The sequence below is a fragment of the Berghia stephanieae genome, chromosome 15, assembly GCF_034508935.2.
Source record: "Berghia stephanieae isolate SIO BIC M18660-M18661 chromosome 15, UCSD_Bste_1.3, whole genome shotgun sequence".
Taxonomy (NCBI): domain Eukaryota; kingdom Metazoa; phylum Mollusca; class Gastropoda; order Nudibranchia; family Aeolidiidae; genus Berghia; species Berghia stephanieae.
Window position 1 is genome coordinate 10,022,156 of NC_088374.1, and position 24,250 is coordinate 10,046,405.

Below are 24,250 nucleotides of genomic sequence, written 5' to 3' on the forward strand. Positions count from 1 at the left end.
TTTGTATGCATGCTTATTATGTATCATGTAGTGTCGTGATTTTTAATTTTGTTGTTTTTAAACATTTTTATATTTATTTTTATTATGTAAAGCGCCGCAGAGCACGATTGACGTGGATGTTTGGGCGCTATATAAATTCATTATTTACTACTATTTACTATTTACTATTGCCCAAATAAAAGCTCTATTTAAAAAAAATAGAGACGTTAATACCATAATAACAGTTCTGTCCAATGATGCGGGTGGGTGGATATCGCCTCTCCAAACCGGATCTTATATGAGATCATGAGATTCTTGACTAATCAGCGATTGGTCATTTATCCATCTCCTTACCATCCATAGGAAAATCGCCACAATCGTTACGATCCAACCAGAATTTTTATCATTCAGATTTCTTTTGGAAATCACACAATTTAAAGAAAGATGTTTTATTATTATAGCTATAAAAACGTGACACTGTGTTGTAGGGTTCATTTTGTTGATAAATCTTGTGCCTAAAATATATTTGTTTGTTTGTTTTTAAGGGTTTTACGGCGCTTGCAACACATTTAGGTCCAGTAAAAAGGAATAAAATGGAATAGTAAAAAGTTCTAGAATTACAATTAAAGCACAAAAGAAAAGGTGAGACAAAGGGGAATTGGTTCAAATAGGTAAGATATAGATTCCAAGAGCACCCTATCAATTTAGTTAGTTTGAGATCACTAAAAGTTTCATCCAGACACAAGCACAGGTCCCAACTAAGAGGAATACACTCAAATGTTTACAAATCATAAAATATAATATGTAAACTAATCATAATACAATGCACAACAGAGAGATGATTTACAAGGGAAAAAATATCATCTTCCAAAACTATAACTATACATTCGACTGTTTCCCTCCCAGCCAAGGAACTCCGGCCAGGGCCAGGACAAAAACCAAGTAAACGGGTTGGGGGGATAGAAGACACAGCATGTACCTCCCTGCCCACTATGGGAGGTCAGGATCCCCACCCAGTAAAATATATTTGTTGCTTTTCTGTTTGAGTAAGAAAAAAAATATTTTTTGTTGGGTGGGTGTGAGATTTTGGGGGAAATTCTGAAAACGACTGGAAAGGAAAAGGTTAACAGCTCGCTTGTCAGTGGTTATTAAATCATCCCTTGCTTTATGGACAAACAAACGTGGTGTCTTGGTCTAATGAGCGCTCAAGAGTTAACTTCTTTTTTCAGACTACCCCGCATTTTGCAGGGTTGCCATAATGAATGCCATATCTCCATGTATCTCGGTTCAGAGTGTCATCTTCCTCCAACCCAGTTCTTTCATATCATCCTTTACCTTATCTCACCATCTAGTCTTTGGGCGTCCCTTTTTCCTCTTTCCCACTCAAGAGTTAACTCGACTACATTCATAAAATAAAAAATGTGACAAATAAGGCCCCTAGAATTTACCAGTTACTTTTAAAAAAAAGAACAATTGACGAATTGGTTTAAGATGATGTGAATATAGAAAGATGAGATTTAATTAAATGAATGTTCTTATAAATAAATAGTGATCACAGTTACAAATGATAACATGACTATATTTCGTAACTTCTGTGATCTTGAAGGTAATGTAGTACCGACTTGTGGGGTCCTACTTCCAGACAGAGGGTACATTCATCAAGATCCGGACACGAAAATTTCGATAGTTTAATGTTGGCAAACGTGCCCAATGAAACTCCGGCGTTTTGATAGTGGAATCAATAATGGAGTTTTCCTCCAAGTCCCGATAGCGAGATATAAATCTTTAAAATATAAGTGATATGAGGAGTAGAGTAGTCTGGTCGTCAAAGGAAAAAGTTATTGAGAGAAGCGTTTTAGGAAGTTTAATCAATCAGCTTTTATAATATGTGGCTCCGTAACAAACAGTAGAAAGAAAAGCATTCACTGATTTGAAATGAATTCAAAGAGGAGGCTGTCACAGTAAAGATTGTTCACAATTATCTTATTAAATTTTTATTTTAGTAAGAACTGAATTCATCTCACTCCAGTTATATTTTGGTAGGCTTAGAAAAACTTTACCTTCTAATATTAGATCATCTTTCCTTTTATAACCTTCCCTCGAATTAATTTCTAATTAGTGAATACTTTTCGTTCTACATTCTGTCACGTAGCCACTTATTATAAAAGCTGATAGGTCTAACATTCTACAATCACTTCTCTCTACAATCTATGCCGGACGGCCAGCCGCTCCATTCCTCATTCATTGATATATTTGAAGATTTTTATCTTTTGGTACTTTGTGGATATTTTTATCTCCACCATCAAGACGCCGGAGCTTTTACCTTTGATAGTGTAATCTTCAACACACCAAGGATCAAACCTGATCCCGCTGTCGGAGGAATATAGAATCCATCCCTTTCAACTGCCTGGAAACGTAACCTTACAAACCTGATATATCATCATAAGTTACGTAATATATTCACATTTCTATTTGTAACTGCCACAATCACTATTCTTCTCTTTTAATTACATTTAATCTTTCTTTTTATTTCATCTTAAACAAATCGTTAATTGTTTTTCATTTAAAGTAACTAGTACATTCTGGGGCCTTATTCTACATATCTTTATGCATAGTCGAGTAGCTCTTTACTCACTTGAGACCATGACAGAGGCGACTAAAGGAATGATAATCTAATAGAAGGTAACGTTTTTCTAAGCCTACCGAAATATAACTGAAGTGAGATAAACTCCATCCATATATTTATATAACATAAATAAAACTTTTATAACAAATTTCAATTATCGTTTTGTGACACCCTCCCCACTCACGTTTAAAATATACTCTTTAATCTTTATCGAAAAGACAGATTTTGCAAACGGAACTAAGTGTACTATCATAATACAAAAGCATTAAACCATTGCGCAACAATTAAATTGTCTTATTAAATAGACATGAAATTGTTTATGATACAGTAGGTATGATGAATGGGTAACAGTAACAATGAAAGATTGTGATTACAAATCAATTTGATGAATAATAGTGACGACAATGAAGCATGAATTAAGTCAATGATTCGAAGGTAACCTAATGAATGAAATGAATGACAATGTAAATGAAATATTGACATATCCATTATTAATCACTATTGGGTGAAAATTCATAATAACAACAATAAAAAAGGCAAAGATTTCTCAACCCATTAATGGATGTGGCATATAGATCTACATCCAAACAATACTCAATGTTACATTAAGTTGGGATATCATGTTTACAAATGAAATTATTGAAAGCGTGCGTTGTGATTTGGCACAGAGTTTACGAGGTAACTAACAGTCTGCATAAGACGTAGTTGACAGAGATGTCTCCGTCGAAAAAAACTGTAAAATGCTTAATAGGTGTCGTGACTCGTTCTACATGTTACGTGTTGCTTTTGGCCAGGGACCCTATGTAAAGCGCTTTGAGCACGTTTAGTTTTACACCTGAGTACGGTGAGAGAATGTGAGTAAAGATCCTTCTCCAAGGACTCAACTATGCGCCGAGCGAGGCTCGAACCCAGGACCTTCCGATCCGAAAGCGAGTGTCATACCACAAGACCACATAGCCGCACAATTTTCTAATTGGTCTCAAATTCTTTGGAGGGCGTTTTGGTTTTCCTGGCTTTTGTATTGATATCAGCTCCCCTTTATTGATATCCAAGTTATGGTGGTGTTCGAACGCCTAATTGAAAATGTCCGCTATGTGTTCATCTAATAAGGGTGGTCCATATTCTAGAAGTTCAGCACATACTCCATCTTCTCCCGGTGCTCTGTTGTTATTTAGACTTTTAAAAGCATTTCTCACTTCTCTTTGTGTAATAGGTTTAAATAGTGGTCGGGGATCTCCCTCAAATAAGCTGACGTGTGGCGTTTTGTTGTCTTGAAATTTTGTATTATAATATTAAAAAAGAACAACCTGGATAACGACCAAAATAATCGGTGCCTCAGAGAATAAATCATTCCTTGGTAACATCGGTACACCACAAGGAGACAGACTAAGCCCTGTTTTATTTATCATTTACCTAGAAAACACTTTAAAAGATGTGCGTAAATCTGTTCCTTCGGCCCAATTACGTTTTGAAAACAAACTCCCCATGGAAATTGCATATGCAGACGGCATTGACTTTATTGGCCTCAAATGACACCAAAAGAGCCTTACAAAATCACCAACTTTACGTTAATACTGACAAAACAGATGTAACATTACTGCCAAGGAAGAAAGATGAATGGAGAGCCACGAAAAAAGTAGGATCATATTAAGGAGACAAGGTAGACTTAGAAAGAAGAAAAGTTTATCGACGGCTGCACTAAAGAAATCATTACATGTATGGATGAGAAAAGATAAAATTAAATTAAATACTAAAATCAAATTATCCACAACGCTTGTAAAATCCGTGCTTATATACAACTGCGGCACATGGGCACTGACTGGAACCGAAGAGCAAAGATTAGACAGATTCCATAGAGAACAACTGAAAAGAGTCCTGAATATACGATACCCCACAAAAATAAACAATAAAACATTGTATGAAAAATGCAATGAAAGACCCTTATCCATTCAAATCCTGGAGGCAAGATGGCGGATTTTTGGGCATATACTCAATATACTCAGAAGAAATGTAAATATACCAGCTAATAAAGCCATGAATACTTTTTTTACCCCATCTGGACACAAGAAATATCAAGGTAGACCACCCACGTCAATTCACACTGTCCTCAATAGAGACCTAAAACGCCTTCAAAATAACAAAGTATTAAAATCAAAGGAAGACCTTACGAAATTAGCATCCACAGCAAAAGACCGTGAACAATGGAAGGAAATGACACGGAAGATTAGAGAGGCAGCCGAGGCGTCCCAATCGGATGATTAGGAAGCGAAAGGCCTTAAGTCAAGTCAAGTCATAATTAATCAACATATTGAAATCACTGAGGACGTTTGGATTTCCATCAACGACCACCTAAACAAAATGATGTCCAAACATGTACCAACGAAGGAAAGCTCAAGGAAATTCCACCAAACACGGATAAACACTACTGTCAAACAGTTATCCAGACAGAAACAAAAGGCATGGAGCAGAGCGAGAACGTCCAACAGTAAGAAAGACTGGTAAAATTACGCCCGACTGAAAAAAAGAAACACAAAGAGAGAGTAGAAGAGCCTATCACAAATGTCAAGGAACTTGTGAGTGAAGACTCAAAAAAATATCTGGAAATTAAAAAAAAAAATAGTAAGTTCGATTCGGTTGGTATAGAGCCTCCTTGAGCATAATCATGTATTATACTCTGACGCAAAGGAAAAGGCAGACATACTGAATAACCAATTGGGCTCTGTTTTTTCTTCAAAACGCTCATACCATTATTTTCACTCACCAACGACAAGGCGAAGAAAACGATCAATACACAAATGCCGAAATCAATGTGACAATAGAGGGCGTTTTCAAACTCCTCGCCACTCTAGATCCAAAGAAAGCATGTGGCCCTGACAAAATACCATCCCGTCTCTTAAAGATATTGAGTAACGAATTTGCACCTGCCCTCATATATTTGTTCAAAATCTCTCTTGAAACGGGAGACATACCAAGTGTTTGGATGCACGCTCTTGTCGACCCATCTACAAGAAAGGTGATAGAAGCAGAGCTCAAAACTACCGTCCCATTTCATTAACTTGCACCTGCTGCAAACTGTTAATTCAGAAAAGTGAGTGGAGCAGGCACTTATGTTGGTAACAACAAGATATGAAGTGAATAGAAAAGTGCCAGAAGACAATAGAGAATAAAAATTTTTTCGCGGCGGTGGTGGGGTTTGAACCTGCGACCTTATTGGTACGACAACTCCGCCTGGCAGGTGAGAGCGTGGCTCTACCGTGTGAGCTATCCACGAACACAAAAATATTCGTTTCAAACTCAAAGTCATTACTAGATCCCTCTCTCACCCACTTCTTGAGACCGCCGATTCGTTCGTACACCACCATCGCGAATAATTTTGACCAGCAGTTAAGCTTAATAGCCAATATTCTCAACACAAACATATAACATAGAAACGATTGAGACATTGAGTATGCTCCGGTGTATGGGGTGAATTTTTAATTCAGAAAAGTGAGTGGAGCAGGCACTTATGTTGGTAACAACAAGATATGAAGTGAATAGAAAAGTGCCAGAAGACAATAGAGAATAAAAATTTTTTTTCGCGGCGGTGGTGGGGTTTGAACCTGCGACCTTATTGGTACGACAACTCCGCCTGGCAGGTGAGAGCGTGGCTCTACCGTGTGAGCTATCCACGAACACAAAAATATTCGTTTCAAACTCAAAGTCATTACTAGATCCCTCTCTCACCCACTTCTTGAGACCGCCGATTCGTTCGTACACCACCATCGCGAATAATTTTGACCAGCAGTTAAGCTTAATAGCCAATATTCTCAACACAAACATATAACATAGAAACGATTGAGACATTGAGTATGCTCCGGTGTATGGGGTGAATTTTTAATTCAGAAAAGTGAGTGGAGCAGGCACTTATGTTGGTAACAACAAGATATGAAGTGAATAGAAAAGTGCCAGAAGACAATAGAGAATAAAAATTTTTTCGCGGCGGTGGTGGGGTTTGAACCTGCGACCTTATTGGTACGACAACTCCGCCTGGCAGGTGAGAGCGTGGCTCTACCGTGTGAGCTATCCACGAACACAAAAATATTCGTTTCAAACTCAAAGTCATTACTAGATCCCTCTCTCACCCACTTCTTGAGACCGCCGATTCGTTCGTACACCACCATCGCGAATAATTTTGACCAGCAGTTAAGCTTAATAGCCAATATTCTCAACACAAACATATAACATAGAAACGATTGAGACATTGAGTATGCTCCGGTGTATGGGGTGAATTTTTAATTCAGAAAAGTGAGTCTCTCTGGCACTTTTCTATTCACTTCATATCTTGTTGTTACCAACATAAGTGCCTGCTCCACTCACTTTTCTGAATTAAAAATTCACCCCATACACCGGAGCATACTCAATGTCTCAATCGTTTCTATGTTATATGTTTGTGTTGAGAATATTGGCTATTAAGCTTAACTGCTGGTCAAAATTATTCGCGATGGTGGTGTACGAACGAATCGGCGGTCTCAAGAAGTGGGTGAGAGAGGGATCTAGTAATGACTTTGAGTTTGAAACGAATATTTTTGTGTTCGTGGATAGCTCACACGGTAGAGCCACGCTCTCACCTGCCAGGCGGAGTTGTCGTACCAATAAGGTCGCAGGTTCAAACCCCACCACCGCCGCGAAAAAATTTTTATTCTCTATTGTCTTCTGGCACTTTTCTATTCACTTCATATCTTGTTGTTACCAACATAAGTGCCTGCTCCACTCACTTTTCTGAATTAAAAATTCACCCCATACACCGGAGCATACTCAATGTCTCAATCGTTTCTATGTTATATGTTTGTGTTGAGAATATTGGCTATTAAGCTTAACTGCTGGTCAAAATTATTCGCGATGGTGGTGTACGAACGAATCGGCGGTCTCAAGAAGTGGGTGAGAGAGGGATCTAGTAATGACTTTGAGTTTGAAACGAATATTTTTGTGTTCGTGGATAGCTCACACGGTAGAGCCACGCTCTCACCTGCCAGGCGGAGTTGTCGTACCAATAAGGTCGCAGGTTCAAACCCCACCACCGCCGCGAAAAAATTTTTATTCTCTATTGTCTTCTGGCACTTTTCTATTCACTTCATATCTTGTTGTTACCAACATAAGTGCCTGCTCCACTCACTTTTCTGAATTAAAAATTCACCCCATACACCGGAGCATACTCAATGTCTCAATCGTTTCTATGTTATATGTTTGTGTTGAGAATATTGGCTATTAAGCTTAACTGCTGGTCAAAATTATTCGCGATGGTGGTGTACGAACGAATCGGCGGTCTCAAGAAGTGGGTGTGAGAGAGGGATCTAGTAATGACTTTGAGTTTGAAACGAATATTTTTGTGTTCGTGGATAGCTCACACGGTAGAGCCACGCTCTCACCTGCCAGGCGGAGTTGTCGTACCAATAAGGTCGCAGGTTCAAACCCCACCACCGCCGCGAAAAAATTTTTATTCTCTATTGTCTTCTGGCACTTTTCTATTCACTTCATATCTTGTTGTTGCAAACTGTTAGTGCATATTGTAGTGGGATCCTCAATATCTGAATATCTCGAAACTAACAGTATTTTTTGTGATGAACAGCACGGATTTAAAATGCACCGCTCATGTCAAACACAACTTATATCATTGACACATGGTCTGTCAGCCGCTATTGACAAAGGAGGTCAAATTGACCTGGTGCTACTGCAATTTGCCAAAGTTCTTCGACAAGGTTCCTCACCACCGGCTAATCCAGAAATTGTATGATGTTGGCATCAGGAACAAAATCTTACAATGGATTGCAGCGTTTCTGGACAATATCACCCAACAAGTTCTTGTCGACGGCACGACTTCCACTATCGGGATGGTGACATCGGGTGTACATCAGGGCTCAGTCCTTGGGCCCACCCTATTTTTAGTGAACATAAATGATCTTCCACGAGGTATAAGGTCAAAGGTGAGTCTCTTCGCTGACGACACATCATTATATAATCAGATAAGAACAACAGACGACTTTAAAACACTAAATGACGATCTAGATAAACTACAAGAATGGGAAATAATAAATCAAATTGAATTCAACGTTTCAAAATGCAATGTTCTAACCATCACAAATAAGAAAGCACCGATTACATTTGAATACCAATTTCGTGGTCAATACCTGGAACATGTGAAGACAGCAAAATGCCTTGGCATTGAGTTTGCTAAAAACCTTAAATAGAACGACCACATATGTCACCGGGCTTCAAACGCAAATCAAACTAGCGCTTACATCACCCGCAATTTAATTTATTTATTTATCGCAGAATAAACCGAAAATAAACTGGGTTATTCTTTTTTGATACCACGGATGGATTCCTTTGTTTTCTGCGGCTATGGATTGATCCCAATTGTTGACGAAATAGATCTTGTCCTGCATATCTTTAAAGACTTGTCGTTGTATCTGTAAGATGAATGGGCCTAGTTGGTCTCCTACTGTGTAATGGTTCTTAATCCATTCATTCCAAGTTATGTGAGGGCCCTGGTGTTAGGAAATAATTATGATAATAATAGTAATAACAGTAATGATTATAATGATGATAATAATCAAAATAATCTATTCTTTAAAAAAAATTATCATCGAGCACAGAATTACTGGCATCTAAAAATCTTTAAATTATTTTTACAGACTGATCTTTCAATCCATCTATCAGTCTATCTAGTTCTCTTCTCTTTCTTTTTTTTCTATCTATCTATCTATCTATCTATCTATCTATCTATCTATCTATCTATCTATCTATCTATCTATCTATCTATCTATCTCAATCTCTCTATCAATATTATTATTGTCATCATTATCATCACTATTACCCTTCCCAATCCTACCTCAATAACGACTCTGGCGTTGGGCCTTCTCTCAAGAAGTCTGGATACGGCGTTTTTAATGGCGACGTACTTAGCCTCATATACGCTTTGATGAAACGGCCCCAAGTGTACGTAGTGGTGGAGTATCACCCAGATTTGCCTCGTATCATTGGAGTTCAAGGCCTGGTCTAGGACGTGAGCTGCCGATAAAAAGTCTTTTCTGACTGACCAATACTAGATGGAAAAAAATATATTAAAACAAGACAAAAGTGAAGCATTTGTATATATATATACCTGAGTAAGGTGAGAAAATGTGAGAAAAGAGCCTTTTCCAAGGACTCAACTATGCGCCGCTTAGAGCGAATTTGGAACCTAGGACCTTCGATCCGAAGCGATAGTCATACCACTAGATCACATAGACGCACAAATGAAATGGATGAATTAATGGCTTAATAATAATACTTCTAGTCAGTCAACAAAAAAGTCTATTTAGAATACCATGGATCTTCAAACCCTGAAGGAGAGTGTCATAAGTATTATGTGTAGATGCAGCAGAAACAACAGTTTTGGCGGCAGCGTGGTTCAGCAGTTTGGCCTTTGCTTTTTACCCGAATAGTACCGAGTTCGACTCCCCACCGTGTTGTGCGACCTTTAGCAAATCACTTCGTCCTTGCTCACTTTGCGGCTTTTCGAGATTTTATATAGCTCAATATACCCTTATTGTGCTCAAATAGCTTTGCAAGGGGTCCCTGGTCAACAGCAACATGTAACATGTAGAACGAGTCATGAAGTCTGTTAGGCGATTTTACAATTTTTTTGAGACAGAGACAACACTGTTAACGGCCAGGTACTCATTTTACACCTGATTAAGGTCAGAGAAAGTGAGTAAAGAGCTTTTCCCCAAGGACTCAACTATGCGCCGAGCTTTCCGATCAGAGAGCGGGTGTTACACCACAAGACCTCTACACTGCGTCTGATGCCTGACTAATTCCAGTCTTCCTATTTCGAGATTACTGGTCACAAATTGGACGTCGTCTTTGCTTTTCATATACAGTGAATGACATAATCAGTCGGATGGTGAAAAGGTTTGAACTGAGATATGGCCAAGTTTAGTTAGAAGGTCAATTTTTATAAAAAATGAGTTCTTGTCATAAATGATTAAATCAACCATTTTTGTGCATCTTCAGGAAATATTAAAGCTTAATTTCACTTCCTAATCATTTTTACAGCTATCGCTAGTCAAGGTGAAAAAGTATGAAATTTGAGAAAAGATGCTGGTTACCTTTCCCATACATCTGACCATAACTTCATGAAAAATCACCCGATTTACTTCAAATAAAGATTAAAAAGCTCTGGTGAGCACATTCTTTCAGAAAATGCAATCCGAAATGTTCACCTTCCGACTGATTATGTCCTGCACTGACACATAATATACCTTAGAAGACATAAACGGTTGAGAGTGCGGGTTCCAGGTCACCGTGGTGTTCAGAGAATCCTGGACACATTTCAAGGGTTTGTGCCATACATTGGAAGTATGAGGGATGACGTCCCTGCAGTCCAGAACTCTCTGAAGGTTGTATAAATGTGACCGAGCATTCGAGTCACCCAGCGTTATGATCTGAAAGTAGAGATTTATATACTCAGCAAGATTGAAAAAGCACCAGCACCATTAATAAAAGACTAGGGTTAGAGACGATCTTTTTTGGGATCGTGGATAGCTCATACGGTAGAGTCACGTTCTCCCCGGCCAGGTGGCGTACCAGTAAGGTCGCGGGTTCGAATCCCCATCGCCGCCACGAAAATGTTATTATCTATTGTCTTCTGGCACTTTCCTATTCACTTAATTTCTTGTTGTTATCAACGTAAGTGCCTGCTCCCCTCACTTTTCTGAATAAAAAATTCACCCCATATACCGGAGCATACTCAATGTCTCATTCGTTTCTATGTTATATGTTTGTGTTGAGAATATTGGCTAAAATGCTGGCCAACTAACTTCGCGGTGGTTGTGTGTGTTGAACTCATGACCTCAAGAAGTCAGGAAGAGGAGGTTCATGACCCCCCCCCCCCCACCCTCTGTCTACCCAGCAGTGAATGGGTAGCTAGATCTGGTAGATCTATCGGAAAGTACTTTGGGATAGACTAGCGTCCTATCCAAAGGGTGACAAGCAATTGCTATTGTCCAAACACGCTATTAAACCGGGATAAACTCCGGCTCCATGGGCATCTAATACTTTTAAAAAATTAAGTGTGCATGCATTATTGAAGAGAATTGTATAATTAGACGAGGCTTACCTGTAAGGTGAAGTGTAATTGTAATTATTTCGTCCAGTAATGTTGAGAAGATGGGTCACATATATAATCTATTCAGTATTAGTCCTCCGAAGTACTTGGCTACATATATAGATTACACTTCTAATGATTTTGGAACCGGAAAAGTAGAAGATGTGATGTCAAGCCTTTTCTTCCGTAAAGAGCCCCCCTCCCCTCGGACTCATCTCACACCCACCCACCCACACACACACACACACACACACACACACACACACACACACACACACACACACACACACACACACACACATACTTTTAAGTCACATTAAAATCACATATTTTCTTTTGTAAATATTATTTTTAAAGATAGACCAACGTCTTACTAGTTTGTTTTTCAGACATTCTTGTGTCTTGACCAAGTCCACTCCAGTACACAGGAACGATTGCCATGTTCCATTGTAGACGTAGCCCGTAGGGTATCCCAATTCCCACGTCTTCCTTGGGTCTATGGAGTTGCATTTCTCTGAGGCAGGCGCCATATTGTTGACTCCGGATTCTTTGTGAAAAATTATTAAATCCGTCAGTTTGAAAATGATGGTGATGACAATGATGATGATGGTGATGATGATGTTGAGGATGAGAGAGATCATCCCCATTGGGATATTAGGTATTATGTCCTGGGCGAACAATTCAACCCAAAGATGTTTTTCGAGGAAAAACGAAATACAATTTAATTAACAAAAGTCAGCGGTCCCCTTCTGATCCTGCGTGTTCATATTTGCAGGTCTGATAACCGAACGCAATAGTGGGCTTGATTTAACTCACTCAATCCTAGGAATTTTTGCTTTTAAAAATTGGAAAAAATGTATTAAAAATGAGCATGTACATAGATTGTTTTATTCAACTATCATTAACATGTAAAAACTAAAAACATTAACTTTGACAGTACGCCTATAATTTGCCTCAGAAAAATGTAATAAATAGGCATCGGGTAAAAGTAACCCGGGTAAGCTACGGATATAGTGTTAGGGTTGAGGGAGTTAACATTGTTGTAATTGAGACCATTTTTCTTTATTTGAGAGTATTTCCATTACAACAATGATCGTTCATATTTGCAGGTCTGATAACCGAACCCAATAGTGGGCTTGATTTAACATTGTTGTAATTGAGACCATTTTGCTTCATTTGAGAGTATTTCTAGTATAACGATGAGCCCGTAGCCATTTGGATTATCAGACCTGTAAATATAAAATGAGCTTTTATATAGCGCAATATCCACTCGAAGTGCTCAAAGCGCTTTACAATGGGTCCCTGGCCAACAGCAACATTTAAAATGTAGGACGGCATGACGCATATTAGCCGATATTACATTTTTCGGACTGAGACAATGCCGTTAACGGCCAGGTACTCATTTTACATGTGAGTAAAGAGCCTTCTCCAAGATTTCAAAATGCGCCAATGCTCAAACCCAGGACCTACCGATCCGAAAGAGAGTGGCATACTATTAGACCACATAGCCGCAAAATATGTACACATCGCTCTGATCTCAATCTTACAGGTAATGGGAGGTCTAATTTGCTAAGTGAGTAAATCCTATTTTAACCCTTTCACTATCAACCATAAAAAAATCAAAACTTGAGTTTTTATATAGCGCAATATCCACGAAACATGCTCAGAGCGCATTACAAAGAGGTTCCTGACCAGCAAAAATAAAAATAAAAGAAGACCAGAAAAGAAAATATATAAACAGAATTTAGAAACATTGCTCGAGATATAAACCTATCATTTTCAAAAGCCATCTTTGTCTTTGACCCTCTCCTTACCACCTATTTGTTACGATGTAACCGTCACTTTTCTCATCCAGATTTCATTTCTTTTTGCTATAGCTATAAAAACGTGACATTCTGATAAGCCTCATATTGTCGAACAATATTAGATATGTATAGAATTTGCGTGTTGCTTTTCTATTTGAGCTAGAAATGTGTGTTTTTGTGTTGGGTGGGTGTAAAGTTTGGGGAAAATTCTGAAAATGGCTGATAAGGAGAGGGTTAAAGATTTTGCTACTTGGTTTTTTGATAGAATAGAATTTGAAACTGAACGAGATAATCTTAATACATGTCATTATGATGTGATCGCCACGATATGATACGTAGTACGGCTATGTGGTCTAGTGGTATGGCACTCGCTTTCGGATCGGAAGGTCCTGGGTTCGCTCGGCGTATAGTTGAGTCCTTGGACGGAGAACGCTCTTTACTACTCACATTCTCTGATCGTACTCGGGTGTAAAATAAGTGTAAGCCTGGCCTTTAAGCGTTGTTTCTGTCCGAAAACAATTGTAATATCGCCTGACAGGCGTCATGTCCCGTCCAAAATGTTAAATGTTGCTGTTGGCCAGGGACCTCTTTTAAAGCTCTTTGAACACATCATTGCGCTATATAAAAGCTCAATTTATATTAAATTTAGTGCTGAATATTTCAGTCTTGAATTCGTGTATTCAAATAAATCACACACTTTATTAGAAAATAATGCGATGAGCCAAACACATTCTTAATGAAATTATGAAATTAAAACTGAAATCTTTTATAGAAGGAATGAAATTGACGTCATTCAGCTCTATTCTTTTTTGCAAGCAATTATTATGAGTAGTTCTCACTGAATTGTATTAATCAGACTATATATGTTTAAGCTTACACATTGCTTTGTGTATTGATACGTTATACCCGGCTGGCGGATGTTATGAGTTTTTTAAAAAGTAAACGCATAGCATCATTATGTAAGACAGTAAGAAAAGAAGAAAGACTAACTTGGTTCCACATTGATAATTTGGTCTGAAGATATCATTCTCATTCTTGGGTTACTGAAATTGTCAAGGTAAATGAAAGAAATAAGCAGAGAAATAAATCATAAAAATATTTTTTAAAGAAAGAGATAAGTAGATCCATAGAAAGATATTACTGATGGATAAATAGATGACGAATGGACGCATGGACAGTATATATATATATATATATTATATATATAATATATATATATATATATATATATATATATATATATATATATATATATATATATATATCTGTGTGTGTGTATGTTTATATATATTGTATTTTAGTATATCTCTATTACTATATCAATGGAATTCATCCGTGAAAGGGGTGTTATAATACACAGATTTTTAACTTTATGGATTCTCAGACCGAGTGATCAGCCCAGGCTTAGGAGGGATTACTTCGAGGTTACAAAATACAAAATATTCAATATCGGTCATAGACTATATTATTGTAACACTCCATATATGCAATTTCCTATGTGTAAAGAAAATCAATATTGTTAAAAAAAATTGCTTTATAGGATTAAGGCTCCGGATATAGAATTGCCTATGAAATCGTTAAAGTCATTACATATGAAAATATGAGAGAAGTTAATATAATTTCTACGTAATCCGAGATTAGAAGAGATTTTAGTTTGATTTAAACAACAACATAAAATTACATTGTTCGCGTTTTATTCCCCTTTGTTCTGATTATTTAAGTCACGTAAAAACTTATGGTGACCCAACTCAATACAAGTTCGATCAAAGTCCGAAAGACTCACTTACTGTTCTAATGTCACAATAATTTGGTATTAAAACCAACCAAGAGCTTGTTTTTATATGTGTCTGACTTCTGGTCAAAATATATACGTTTAGTAATTCACATTCAGTTCAATTCATATTATCATGTGGCGTTTTCAATGGGTTTCCAAACTTTAATTTTGATTTTCTCAAAAGCTGAAAAATGTGACTTTGATCGTTTTTCCCCTGTGGTCTTCATATGTAATGGCTAATGATCGTATAGTAGTTTTTTGATAGATGGTAATGATATTCCTTTGCATTGTGTTGTAGATGTTAATAATGACAAAAGAGGTCAAGGGCCGATGATGATAACTGAATGTACAACATCAAGACATTCAAATAAAAGTCCAGATTCCAAGTTTCATATCTTACAGCTTTATTTGTGGTGATAAATTCCAAATCCAAATCAAATAGCATGGTCATAATTCAATCAGTTTCATAAATTCCAAATCCATAAAATCCATCTAAATGTAAAGTCATTTTGCCTAAGTAACCATTTTCAATATACGTGGAATATTTCTAAGTCCGTAAAAGCAAATAAATGATGGTGAGCACAAAAGGTTTAAAGTGTGCAGCTCATAGCGAAGTAGAATGCAGAATAATCGAAAGTAGAATAATCTAACACTATGTTCTTCCCCTATTGTACATTTTACCCATAATTCCTTTCCAAACCACACCTCCTAAAAGTAAAAGCGAATCATGCTCAAGCCGAAACGTTAAAGCTCTACATATTAATGCTAAACCCCGCCTTTTATGATAATATAATATTACTTTTGGTAAACGTCAGTTTTACGTTCAGTACGCTCAAATAATCTGTACGCCCTAATAATAAACACCAACTATAATTTGATTCTTTTAACCCCAAGAAACACCAATCAGAGAAAGTAATTTTCTATTACTCAATATAATGACCAATCCTTTAACTTTGGAACGTAAAACTATCCTAGACTACTCAATATAATGACCAAGTTTAACTGATATACAAGCGCTGTGAACTCATCAAACCCACTTGCTAAAAGCTAACTCTCTTACACTATTAAAGGCTACATAAGGGGTGTTATAATATACACATGTTTGTTTATGGCTTATTACAGTCCTCAACTTCCCGGCAGCTTATTATCAGTTGAATTATAACTTCCTTATTATAATCCTTTTGTTGTTTCTATTAGGAATAAACCAGTCAAACTAAATTACAGACAGCCTGTGACGTAATCATGTTATTGGCTTTAACAATTTAAATCGAAGCTCAAGGTAAACAGTCATTTATCGGAAAATTAAAGACTTCTGACCTTTAACCTTTTATAATCATAATACCATCTCTGCACCGAAATGAACTTGAAGTGAATTGGGTCACCATAACACGTTACGTTATTTATAGAATAATAACAAAGGAAAGTAATAAGCAACAATGTGGTGTTTTTATTTGTTGGCACTTTTAATTAAACTGAAGTCTACTTCTAATCTCGTCTTACTTGGGGCTATGTGGTCTTGTGGTATGACACTTGTTTTCGGATCGGAGTTCGAACTTCGGTCGGCGCATAGTTGAGTCCTTGGTGAAAAGCTCTTTACCCACATTCTCTCATCGTACTCGGTGTACAATGGATATCTGATTGTTACCAGCGTTGTTTCTGTTGGAATAAATTTGTAATACCCCTAACAGGCGTCATGCCTCGTTCTACGTGTTACGTGTTGCTGTTGATCATGGACTCGAGTAAAGCGTTTGAGTACGTTTAGTGGATATTTCACTATATAAAAGCTTCTTCTTCTTCTTCTTTCCGCTTATCCCGCATTTTACAGGGTTGCCATATTGAATACCACATCTCCATGCATCTCGGTTCAACGCATCATCTTCCTCCAGGCCCAGTTCTTTCATATCCTACTTTACCTTATCTCACCATCTAGTCTTTGGGTGTCCCTTTTTCACTCTTCCCCGCTATTTGTAAGTCCAAAACTTTCCTTCCCACGTACTCCCTCTCTCGTCTCTTTACATGTCCGAACCATTTCAATCAATCTTCTCTCATCTACATCGCTATATAAAAGCTCAATGAAAAAAAAACCGTTTACGGTTACACATAATTTTGTGTGTTGATACTCTATATAGATAGAACGAAGTTGACGTCACTCACGTCTTTGTAATTGTTCTTTGTCATCCGCGTTTATGAGTAATTCTCACTAAACTGTATTAACCAGACTATAAACGTTTAATGTTACACATCGTTTTGTGTGGTAGTCCGTTTTACTTCCGGATGGCAATGTTGTAAGCTTCTTAGCCTAGCGCATACTATCTATATCCGGCTGACGGATGTTATGAGTTATTTCACTAAACGCATAGAGTTAATATCAATCCTTACTAGTTGGTTCTTTCCAACAGTTTGTATTCCGCCTTTGTAATTCCAAGATAAAAGGTTTCGTTGAGCTGTAAAGTTCTGTGATTTATATAATCTTCACAAGTAAGGGATTTCTTCAAGGGGCGTCCACAGAACCATGGAGACCCGTTAACGGACGTCAGGTTACAGACTTCATCTGGTAAATACCGGGAGGACAGGCCTGTGGTAACATGGCGTAGTTTCGTTTGCCTGAAAAACAAAGTATAGAAGGAACGAACTTGACGTCACTCGGCTCTTTACTAATATTTTTAGTCAGCAATTTTTGTGAGTAATGCTCACGAAATTGTATCAATCAGACTATAAACATTCAAGTTTTGTGTGTTGACACGTTATATTCGGCTGGTTGATATTGTGAGCAGTTTGGCTAATCGCATAGCATTAATAAGGGGGAAAATAGATATAATTCAGTGGAGCACGTTAATGCAACTTCATGATGCATTGAATAAAAAGTTTGGACCTCGGAGCCAATTGGTATTTTTTGTAATATGCAATCGCCATCATCATCATCATCAATCATCTCATCATTCATCTCATCATTCATCATCTATCATCCTCATCATCATAATCAATCATCCTCATCATTCCATTATCACCATCATCCATCACACCATAATCATAATCATCATCCTCATCATCATCATCCATCATCATCCATCATCATCATCATCATCACCATCATCATCATCATCATCATCATTCATCATCCTCATCATCTTTCATCATCATCACTATACATCCCATCATCCATCATCATCATCATCATCATATAGCATCATCATCATATCATCATCATCATCATCATCATCATACAAATAAAAACAAGAAAAGAACAAACAGAATTTACCTGTTCGCTTTCATATTTTGCAAAAAACATCATCATTCCTTTGAACAATCTATGAAATTGGAGGATAGCCCGGATATGCTCACTTGGATACGCTAGGGCCACTGACAATCTGAAATTCACATTACAAAATATATTTTTTTTAATATCGAAGCTGTGCGCTTAGATAAATTATTCAAAACATTCCGCCACATTGTACTGGTTTCTTGTCCTCTGTAGAATAGAGTACAAAATGGCGTCATTAGTCTTCGAATGTCTTAGCAATTTAGCCCCTATTTATCTTTCTGAACTAATACATCAAAAGCCTCGAATCAGAAGCCTTCAGCATCACTCGAGACCTCTCAATTATCTATGTGCGACTATGTGGTCTTGTGGTATCCTACTAGCTTTTGGATCGGAAGGTCCTGGCTTTGAGCTCCGCTCGGCGCATAGCTGGGTCCTTGAAAAAGGCTCATTATTGACATTCTCTCATTATATTTAAGTGTAAAATTCGTACATGGCCGTTAACAGCCTTGCCGCCGTCCAAAAATAAAATGTCATATCGCCTAACAGGCACGTCTCGTCCTACATGTTGCTGTTGGTTAGAGACTCCTTGTATAGCGCTTTGGGCACTTTTTTTTTGATATCGCACTATATAAAAGCTCATTTTTGTCGACAGGGTGTAAGTTTAACACCGTGGGACATAACTGATTCAAAATTAACTCTCTCCTAACTGGCCATTCTCCGGATTTTCCCCAAAACTTCACACCCAATCTATACCCTATTTATTTCACTCAAACACAAAATCTGTTAGTTCCTGCTCTACATTGTTTTTTGTTTTTTTTGCTGAACGAGCTCTTCAACACAGTTTTAATATACTTTAACCATAGCAAACATTTTTGTTCAAATATTATTATATACAAAATAAATTAGAATGACAAAAATGTTGGCTACATCGTAACATATTATGTGACGATTTTCCTATGGGTGTTAAGTAGGGGGTTAAATGTACAGACCTGAGTTTCCCAGCCCACGGGAGAAGAGCGTCCACGATATAAGATCCATTCTTCAGGTCCAAAACAGTGGCAGCTACTCTGTTTGTGATGTCTTTGGTGACTTTCGTCTTGAACCAGGCACGAATCTCATCCCCGCCCCTTGACCTAGATCGATTACGTGAATCCCTGGCATCGATACGGAAAGCTACACGATCTCCTACTTTAAACGTTTTGCTGAAAAGAAATGTTAAGACTTTTGAGCCGTCTCTTACACACACACACACACACACACACACACACACATACACACTCACGTGGGAAAGAGTAAGTGTACCTCGGTCAAAATCATGCATAAAATTAAAATAGTATTGAGAATTGCATTCAAATCATTTTTTAAAGAGGAAATCATAGAGCAGTAAAGCTAGGTGCCCCAAACGTAAACAAAGGTCGAGAAGCACGTGGCAAACCACATGTTCCTGTCTTGACAGCTCACGTTCCAATGTAAATAATAGAAAAAAAAATAACCTTTAAAATTTGGCTGTTAGGTGGCAAAAAAACACATATTCATAAATACTCGATCATGCATCAAATAATGTCTAGATATGGATATTTTATGGAACAAAAGGTAAAATTTTCTAAAATTTATCAAAAGTTACATCTATCTATTTTTAGACCAGAGCAAATTATTGCGCTGGTGTGAACAAAACGAGAATTATTCGGAGCCTGATTTTCATAATAATTTAGCCTTATATTATTATTTCTGCAACTGTTAGATTTTATGTAAACATATTTTCAATACTGAAAGTGTATTGCCTACAACTCAAACTACAAAATTGGGAGACCTATATTGTGCGTAAATTATTCCGGTCCCTAACGGAAATCACTAGCAACTTGTTATTGTTTACGTTTGGGGCACCTAACTTTACTGCTCTATAGAAAATCTTTAAATATTAAACAAATAAAATAAAATAATCAACCTTACATCATATCTATTCACTGGCGGTCGGTCAATAGAGCGAAGTTGTTTTGTGCCGCCCTATATTTTCCGTAGATTAGCATGTCAACCAAACAAAAAACTTCCATTTTAAAATTTTGATAAAATTAAAAATTTAGCACATACTGCTTTTTGTTTTGAATTTAATATTTGATGACTCGTGCGTCGCTCCGCGAAGGTAGCGTCAAATCGGCACGTTTCATCTTTCCCCGTTGCCTGCGCGGGGTGACAATGAGCGGAGGGTGTGGTGTGGTGGGGAAGTTTTTTGTTGTTTATATGAGCCAGTCTTCGTTTGGCCGTCCTGTCCTTATCCTATACTCCGTTGTACCTTGAAGAAAGTTAGTTACCACTCCCCAATCTCCCTCCACCCTCCCTCCCCAACTAACTATTGTCTTTCACTGCTAAAATAATTAGGCCAAGACGGCCAATCTAGCGATGCACGCCCTGAGGTCCTACTTGGGATAAATTAAAACCATATCAGTTTTATCACTGAAAGAAGAGGCTTTGCTTCACTTAAATATACGGATGAAGAGAATGGCAATAAATATATATTTTATCATTGTTTGTTTTGCTTAAATATATATTAAATATAAAAAAGAACAGTAAACAAAGTATGCACCGAGAAGAGCCCCATGGTACTATAAATAAAAATCCCTGACCCCACGGAGTCCTTCATCCCCGCACACTCCCAACGATCCCTACTCAACTTGTATTGTGTGCATTGTCTAATACTAATAATAGTATAATTATAAAGATGTCGCTGATTGTGTGTGAAGTTAACAAGTGCTTTGCGTTTGGAATTAAATGTGGATTTTTAAATTCTATTATTCTAAAGTTGTGTGTCATACCGTTAGTATTCAGAGAAAATGTATTATCGCTGTTGTCATTGTTTATGAAACCTACCTGTTTTTATCTTGAATCATTTTATTTTAAAAAGTTATTTCTGTAATTTGTAACCAATCATGAATCATGTTGATTTTTTAATTGATAATCAATTCCTTCACTTATCCTCTCAAGAGAAAATAGTGGTGAAAGATTTAGGTCCACACAAACCAGTGAATTTTAACTTAGTTTCTAACACTCCGAGGAGACAGCGCCGATTTAATAATTTAATAATGATTATTTTTAAAATGTTGAATGGCTTACTGCCAGTGAAAGCCGTAAAACGCTTCATTGTTTTTATTGCTTGATTTTTTGTGATGTATGCTATAACGGACAACAGGAGGATTCAGTGATATTGCGCACATCTCTCAGGCACTGAAGAAACATTCTGAATCAAATAGCCATGTCACAGATGCTGTTAAATATAAACTTTTCAACGTTGTAGATATAAGAAATCAGTTGGAAACAGGACATGCTGCGTCTGTGAGTCGTTATAATGAACAGGTGAAAGTTAACAGACAAGTTTTGTCCAAGATAATTGATGCTCTTTTGTGAGTACGTCTCGTTAATATTCTAACACACACACACACACACACATACACGCACACACAAATACACGCACATATGCAAACAATTGCAATACCGCCCTCCACACACACACACACACACACACACACACAACACACACACACACACACACATACAAAGTAGGTGAAATTAAGTTAAATTAACTAGACCAATAAAATTTGATTCTGTATTTCGGATTTGTGCCGCCTTAAATACAATGTGACCAACCGCCCCTGTATCTATTGTGTACAAAGAGAGAAGAGGGAGATTTCAACGCGTGAGTTGTGACGCCATTCCTTCGGTTAGAGAACCCAGTATTTATTGACCGGCTAATATATTGTTATTGTTTGTAATCGGATATAGTAATCATCGAAAAGTTGGCAAACTATCTGGTAAAATATATTAGATATTTCGGTTACGTGACATAAAATTATTTCCCAACTTTAAGAACGGAATGTGTTTTGTATAAACTGTGATCTAAATTTGTTTGTATTAAGAGCAATGAGAGGAACCACTAGCTGGTATCGATTCAATGACTCACATCTAATTGTCATCCTTTTTTAACGGAAGCTTGGCCCATAACCAAGGTGCTACAAAATAATGGCCTGTTTTTCGATGAATTTGGGGGAAACAATAAAATTACCGCGTTGTTTAATCCAAATCATAAATGCACAAAAACTATGTTCAGGTCAATTGAAAACGCCATGCAAAATTTGGTGGCGATTGATTCAATGGATCTGGAGCCCCAGTGTGGCTGTAATCGGATGTGTCAAAAAAATTATTATTATTATTATTATTATTATTATTATTATTATTATTATTATTTATTATTATTATTATTATTATTATTATTATTATTATTATTATTATAATATTATGATTATGATGGTGATGATGATGATGATGATTATTATTATTATTATTATTATATTATCATTATTATTATTATTATTATTATTATTATTATTATTATTATTTTATTATTATTATTATTATTATTATTATTATTATTATATTATTATCTGCATTATGAATATGACAATGACGACGGCAATGACTATGATACTGATGATGATGATGATGATGATGATGATGATGATGATGATGATGATGATGATGATGATGATGATGATGATGACGACGACGACGAAAATGTTGGTAATATGTAAACAATAAAATCATCAAACAATGTATATATATATATATATATAATATATATATATATATATATATATATATATATATATATATATATATATATATATATATATATATATATATATATATATATATATATATAATATTCTTCTTCTTCTAGTTCCAGCTGGTCGGCTTGATACTGCATGAATTTCCTCTCCATCCTCCTGTCTTTGCTTTCAACGCTCTTGGATTGTTAGTTGGTGAAGCCCTTCTTGTCATTGAGTTGTTGTTTGTTGTCTCCCCCGGGCTTCCAGAGTTTTTTCCACGGCGTTAAGTATTTCAACTTGCCAGGTATTCATTCTTATCTTTCCTTACTATGTGTCAGAAAAAGGATAGTTGTCGATCCACTATTAAGGGCATTAGTTTCCTTTGTTGGTATGTTTGTTTTAGCAGTTCTTCGTTCGTTTTGTGTGCGGTATACGATATTCTCTGCATCCTTCTCAAGCACCACATTTCAAAAGCTTCAATGTTCTTTTGTGTTTCTGCATTTGTAGTCCAGCTTTCGCATCCGTAGAACAAGATTGGCCACACGTAGCACTTCAAGACTCGGAATCTAATCCCGAACGACATCTGTTTGTTTTTCAAAATGTTTCCCAGGTCCATGAAGGCCTGTTTGGCTTGAGTTATTCTTGCTCGTATGTCTCGGTTACATCTTCCATCTGTTGTCACTATTGAACCTAGGTATTTAAAACTTTCTACGTTGGTAAGCTGCTCGCCGTGAATCGTTATATTGCAGGTGTTGTTGTTTTCTGGGTTTTTCTGTATTACCATGCATTCTGTTTTGGTGATATTCACTTCCATTCCCTTGGCTTCACTATCTACTACCACTTTGTCAACAATCTTTTGAAGTTGGATTTCTGATGTTGCAATGAGTACCGTATCGTCTGCGTATCTTATATTATTTATGTTGTGACCTCCTACTTTTATTCCCTCCATATTATTTATGCCCCTCATGATTGTTTCTTGGTATAGATTAAACAGATCTGGTGAGGCAACACACCCTTGACGGACTCCTTTCTTAATAGGAATGGAATTTCTTGTAGAGTTTCCGATTTTGATAGATGCC

At 36.9% G+C, this 24,250-nt stretch overlaps 1 protein-coding gene across 6 annotated transcripts in view; it reads right to left on the reverse strand.

The window, feature by feature from the left end:
- LOC144960687 (NXPE family member 1-like) overlaps window positions 1-24,250 on the reverse strand; it is a 74,227-nt gene that overhangs the window by 13,676 nt on the left and 36,301 nt on the right. For 3 of the 6 annotated variants that reach the window (XR_013642923.1, XR_013642921.1, XR_013642922.1), the window contains exons 6-12: window positions 19,563-19,775; window positions 18,571-18,679; window positions 17,691-17,915; window positions 14,528-14,580; window positions 12,107-12,279; window positions 10,888-11,070; window positions 9,544-9,686 (exon numbers count right to left, since the gene is read on the reverse strand). Coding sequence is in view for 1 of the 6 variants with exons in the window: in XM_078893969.1 (XP_078750095.1) it covers window positions 8,954-9,129; window positions 9,474-9,686; window positions 10,888-11,070; window positions 12,107-12,279; window positions 14,528-14,580; window positions 17,691-17,915; window positions 18,571-18,584 (1,037 nt within the window). In the remaining 5 variants the exon portion in view is untranslated. Of the gene's footprint in view, window positions 1-3,536; window positions 5,678-8,136; window positions 9,130-9,473; window positions 9,687-10,887; window positions 11,071-12,106; window positions 12,280-14,527; window positions 14,581-17,690; window positions 17,916-18,570; window positions 18,680-19,562; window positions 19,776-24,250 lie in introns of those variants that run through there. The other 3 variants (XR_013642919.1, XR_013642920.1, XM_078893969.1) reach the window with 3 other exon arrangements.